Source organism: Lotus japonicus, chromosome 1 (assembly GCF_012489685.1).
Source record: "Lotus japonicus ecotype B-129 chromosome 1, LjGifu_v1.2".
In the NCBI taxonomy this organism is placed as follows: Eukaryota; Viridiplantae; Streptophyta; class Magnoliopsida; order Fabales; family Fabaceae; genus Lotus; species Lotus japonicus.
Window position 1 is genome coordinate 14,855,655 of NC_080041.1, and position 6,010 is coordinate 14,861,664.

Below are 6,010 nucleotides of genomic sequence, written 5' to 3' on the forward strand. Positions count from 1 at the left end.
GGTAACCAAAAATTACCTTCATTTGATTTGATTAGAAATAAGTGGTGCTTACTAGTATAAATGAGGATTCATACTTTACCTATATTGTCGGGACACCGATGAAGCTGCAGGGCAATGCCGGAAGGTTGATGCCCCAGGTGCTGTGTGCTTGGAGGAGCGGAGCGGGACGGTGGCTTGGATCAGAGATGCAAAACAGGGAGAAGCATACCACAAAGATTCTTTTTTGTTTGATTCAATGGATTTGACAGTTTTTTATTTTTTAAATGTGCAACAAATTTTTGGTTGAGTTTTATGTTACTCGCTGTTCACTTTTCTCTCTCGAATTTGGAAGACTGAGCCTTGGTTTTCCACCTTTTCTCTTTTTCATGATTTGGGTGGGAGTCTGGGAGAATGTCACGTATACTGTGTTTTACGGCTGCATAAGAGTGTTAGCACTTTTTTTTTGCGGTAGATGTTAGTGATTAGTTGTTACTAGCACTTGAGATGTGAAGTTAGAAATAATAGACACTAGTGTTTTTTTACCCGCGCGTTGCACGGGGAATATGTTTATTGTATTTTTCTTCCATCAATTCCTAGAAGTATGTCCATTGTTTTTTTACCCCTATTCTTGTTTTCAGGATTTTGGGGAGATTTGTTTGATCATAAAATGTGAAATAAATCTGAGAAAATGCACGCGATTTCGGCTAAACATTTTCTGATTTCGAATCTATCAATACAACATGGCTTCTATATACAACATTAATTAACATACAAAAACTTAAGCTGCAATTGCAGTTGTTCATTTTCTAACTTGTAACTTAAAGCTAACAAAATTACATAGGCCATAGCACAATACAATCAATGCTAACCGAGAAAGAAAGCTATTTCAGAATCATACAAATAGACCTTTGCTTAGAGGGTGTTTATAAAACAATGGGAGGTCATGACATAATCAACTATATCATGGGCATTATAAGAAGCCTCCTATTTCACAATATAAGCTTATAAGCATCTACAACTGCAATGCATGTAGATCGGAAGGCAGAAGCCTGACTTAGCAAGTCCTACAAAACAAAAAGATATATATAAGTCCCAAAACTGATCACCAATTAGGTTAGGAAATGCAGTTAGTTGAGTTTGAATAATGGCAGCAGTGGGCATGTTCTAAGAACATAGAAATGTTCATAGAGGCTCCAGAAAATCTAGCTCTATTTGACACTAACTACATATAGCTGAGTCAGCAAAGATCATGTATAAAATAAAATTGTAAGAGATTCCAATTTCTAAGACTTCTAACTACCCCATTATTTTTTAATCAATCCTATTAGTTTAAGAGATATGCTTGCTCAATCCTAATACATTGGCCTTATGTGAAAGAATTTTCCTTGTTGAGCAATAAAATTCTCAAATGGACACATGACTATCCACTTTCCTTCTTTTGATCTCACTTGAAGCCCTCGTTTTTCGTCTTTGATATAAGATAGTTATGAAATTCATATTAGTACACCGCCCAAGACACTCAACTTGTTCTTCCATAATTTTAGGAGTAGAGTAATTGTTCATCATCAAGTAACCATGGCACTTATGGAATTCAGAATCATAAAACTTCTTCTAAATGCCACTCCCTAGGCACATCAACACTGCCATATCATTTCAGTGTTTCACTCTTCAAAACATAAAGATATGAATAAACTTATGATCAATAAAATGAAGGCACTAACAGCAAGAAGCATCAAATACTTAAAAGTGAAAAGGCTTAATGGAGTAACAAACAATGTGCTAATATTTACCTGAATATGGAATCCTGTTTGTCAAAGATAACATCTGCAGAGCAGGACCAGAAAAGTTGGGTCCATTAACTCTGAGACTTCTGGACACACATAACCACAGTTTGAGTTGGGACTTCCTATTTTAAACAATAAAATAGCAAGAATCTCACAAATTTAGGTAGCTGCAAGAGAAGTGGACAAAGGAAAGAGCAAGGCTCTTGAGATGGAAGCTATTCTTCGTGAAAGGTTTGAATGCTTTGGATTACCATCCACCCTCTAGATATTGCAGTAGCCAATGCACAAACGCAAGGATAAAAATGCAATTCATGTTTTCAACCTGCTATTGTTAAGCAAATATCTTCATTACCTTGCTACTTTGGTCAAGTGGTACTTCAACTGTAGACATAACCTGCAAATCACGTCCTCCCAAAAGCAGCAAAACAACTTGCACCTGCAATGTTAAATTTGATTACCAACAGTTTGATAGCTAAACCCCAATCATTGTCCTTTTGGAGAGTCAAGCAGTAAATATGTTTATCAAAGCAAACGTACAGCCAAAGATAACCAAACTAATTGATACCAAAGTAAAAACGGTGAGTGGAACATTCTTAATTTGCTGCACTCTGTATATTAGAAGTTGCATAAAGTTCACTCATCTTCTGATAAAAATGACAACCTGACAAAAAAGAGAATAGGAACGAACTGGCACTATTGTTTAAATTGATGCCAAAAGTAACATTTTCTTGGTGTACATTATAAGGATTTTTTGAGTTCACTCATCTGTGCGTTTTTTCTACTTGCTTATTTCTTGTGGTTTGATATTTCTTTCATGTGATGTATAAAATATAATCCTTTCTTTGTTTATCAAGCACCAAAAGAATACGAAAGCAGAACAAAGGGATTTAATGATTTATTTGTTTTTATTGATGGCAGTTTGTAGAAAGGGACACACCTCAAAAGCAACTAACCAACTGTTAATCCCTGCTCCATATCCCTTATCAAAATGGTAAGCTGGTGGACTACCATCCAAACAAACTGCCAAAAAAATTAAAATCTCAATTTCTCAATCATTAAAAAAACAGTAAGCATGAGATTATGAGCAGAATTAGTAAAGTTCACTATGAACACAGATGCAGAAAAAATCCCAACTGACAGAAGATAAAAGAAAAATACCAATTTGCAACCAACGCGCAGCCCAGCTCCGACTTGTATCCATGACTGAAATAATCCTGTAGCAAAAAAAATCAACACCAAAATGAGAATGGAGAAATTCTAAAAAGGGGTTTCAATTTGATGACAGTACAAACAAACAAACCCACCCATTAAAATTGGGGGTAGTGCAATCCACAATCCGCTCATGATCTTCTTCCATCTTAAAGAATTGACAATTCTCACAACCTGAATCTCTAAACTGTGTCCTATACATTTTAGTTTTTTATTTTTCAAACAAAACTATGCAAAGAGGGAATTTGAAGAGGAAGAGGGAGAATGCTCACCACTTTTTCCAGCCAGCTCTCCAATTGAGTCATTGAACGCGACAAAGAGAGGATAATACAAAACGGCTACAACTGAAACATGAAACCAAACCAAATCAATAATACAAAGTTTTAAGGTAAAAAACTCCTCTCAGTGCATTTGGTGATCTCACCACATCTCTTGCAATGGAAGAAGTTATCCTTGCCTCCAATTATGAAAAAGCAATTATATAGAGAAGATGATGATCAAATTCTGTTAAAGCAATGTGGAGTAGGAAATATAACAATTAGAAAACTAATTGAGGATCTTTACCTACAGATGCCACATTCATCACAGTGGTATTGGATTTTTGAAATCTGAAAGATTGAACAACTTCTTAATACAATATTCCAAAATATGCCACTCTCATAAATCATGAGAAACAATCAACACATCAGAAAATGCAAGTAATATATTACCATTTTTATTAATCAGCAATAAAATATCACATAATGATTATATGGTTAAGTTTTAAGAAAGCAGAAACACATGACATTTGTCACTCAACTATGAAGCAAGCATTATTTAAGGGCATACACACATTGACTCTCCTCCAAACCTTGCAAGCAGGTAAAGAAAAAAGACAAAAAGTAGAGCAAAGGTGAAAAACCCCAAGTTGGTGAAAACCCTAAACTGTAAATGAGAACAGATGACCACACTTACCCAAGAAAGTCTTTATTTACATCTCTTGCATCATATATAACATATCCGAAACTTGTATAATCCCAGACCTGCAGAGAGATACAAAAGAATTAATGAAATTATCAATAATAGAATAAACAGTGTTTCAAAGGAAAAAAGGCATCCTTGGAAGTGGGGAAATAAGGAGAATCTACATGCTTGAGGCAAGAAGCACATAAAACGCAGCCCCCCATTTTGAAACCCTAAATGCACAATCGATTTCCTGGCAGGGTCTTTCAAAGCAAGTGATTGCCAACATATTGGACATTCCTTGCTTCTTTGAGACCTAAAGAAAAAAAAAAGATTATGTTAGAAGCAGCCTATTACAATTCACACCATGCCCATGTTTGCTGAAAACAAAGTTAATCAAACAATTAGGCTTACCATTCAAGAATGCAATGCATATGATATTCATGTTTGCAACAGGTAACCTGGGATTGAAAAAGAAAGAAATCAATACACAGTTCAAACTTCAGTTGAATGTCTAAAGCACTCTCTCAGCAGTAGCACGACAGTTAAACTCTATAAATCTATAACCTTCCGACTGAGAAGTTTGCTTATTCCTAATCACCTTCACAGTCGTCACCTACAAAGCCAAAACAAAAAATCACACAAACCCTAGATCAATAACATAACACAACCACCGTCAATTGATTCAATTCTGTAACTCTTATTTATGATAGAGGGAGATGATTTACCTCGTCGGTGTGAGCGAAGCAGGTGTAGAGGTAATTCTCATCCATCCAATACTGCAAATCGCCGATCCAGAGAGTGCGGCCAAAACCCATTCACACCACAATTCACAGTCACGATAACAGAACCCCAATCTCTGGTCTCACACTCTGCCTTAGCACCATCTCGTCGTTGTCTCTTCCTCTCCTTCCTCCGGCAGCTCTCCGGAAATACCTCGCTGCCACTATCAGAGTCCCCACGCTGCCGGAGATGCTTGGCTGCCACCGCTCGCAATCTCCTTCTCCTCACCACGCCGCAGATCACGTTCACCCCTCCTCTGCATCTGCTCTGTTTTTTTCCTTCTTCCTCCCATCGAACCAGCCCATCATCGCCTCTGCTAGTCACCACCATTGTCAATCACTCTTCCTCGAAGCCGGCGCCACCGTCCTTCCCCATCACCATGCTCCTTTTCTGCCGTCTGCATCTGTCATTCTCCCCCTCCCCTTTGTTTCTGTTCTGCAGCAGAGGTCCCGTTTCTGTTTCCTCCTCTTCGAACACCGCCGGCTTCGGGTTCGTCGGCCGTGAACGCTCTCCACCGTGCTCAGCCAAGGTCGTCGTGCTGCGCGCCTCCATCACTGTCGATCTATGTCTGCGCTGCTTCTCTTTCTTTTCCCTTTTTTTGGTTTTTTCCTTTCCTCATTGGAACCCTAGCAAATGTCAACGGTTCTTGGGCTATAAGGAGAAATCATGGTTCTTTAAAAAAAAAAATAAAAAATCGGGGCACATGTGGCAAGTAGGGCCAAGGAGGAAGAGCTTAGGTTTGACACGTGTAAAATATCAAGTGAGAATTAATCTCAGAGCGACACGTCACTAACTTGGCCTGTGCGAGCGACACGTCATCAAATTGGCATGTTGAGAGTTCTTCTTTTCTAATATATATTGATTGATTGATATTGATTGATTGATATTGATATTGATTGATATATTGATATTGATATTGATATTGATGATTAGGGTTTTGTTGTATATTTTAAAACATATGGGCCGTTTTTATATTAGAGATGAGAGAATTTACTGGGCGCTGCACTTTTTTTTGTCGTTGGTACTGCACTTTTCTCCAATAAAGTGATTATCAAGTATATTTTTAAACATTTAATATATTATACCAACATAAAATACCATTGGAGGTTATTTTCAAATTAATAATCCTTCTAAACTTTTAGAAATCAAATTTAACGTAAGATGAAAACATAAATTATGTTCAAAAAAAGAAAACATAAATTTAGTTTCAAATAATAAAAAAAAAAACATAAATTTAACTTCTCAATCAAGTTAGCATATGATATTTAGTTGTTGTTGTTGGATATCTATTATTATGTGTTGTGTAATTTTGA

General features: G+C 36.8%; 1 protein-coding gene across 11 annotated transcripts; it reads right to left on the reverse strand.

Moving 5' to 3' along the window:
- Positions 1 to 677: 677 nt before the first annotated feature.
- LOC130733787 (uncharacterized) lies at positions 678 to 5,327 on the reverse strand. 11 transcript variants are annotated; one of them, XR_009017628.1, is made up of 13 exons: positions 4,643 to 5,327; positions 4,516 to 4,530; positions 4,329 to 4,375; positions 4,104 to 4,230; positions 3,927 to 3,994; positions 3,537 to 3,580; positions 3,245 to 3,316; positions 3,068 to 3,166; positions 2,922 to 2,977; positions 2,701 to 2,783; positions 2,116 to 2,199; positions 1,770 to 1,885; positions 678 to 1,043 (listed from the first exon to the last, which is right to left on the reverse strand). XR_009017628.1 is itself a non-coding variant. In XM_057586047.1 (11 exons), the coding sequence occupies exons 1-10, from the start codon at positions 4,730 to 4,732 to the stop codon at positions 2,712 to 2,714; spliced, it is 690 nt and encodes a 229-aa protein (XP_057442030.1). In that variant the 5' UTR covers positions 4,733 to 5,327; the 3' UTR covers positions 678 to 2,199; positions 2,701 to 2,711. The 11 variants fall into 11 exon arrangements, 1 of the variants encoding a protein (XP_057442030.1); XR_009017630.1 differs by having other exon boundaries at positions 1,770 to 2,199; positions 3,068 to 3,154; XR_009017629.1 differs by lacking the exon at positions 1,770 to 1,885.
- Positions 5,328 to 6,010: the final 683 nt, after the last annotated feature.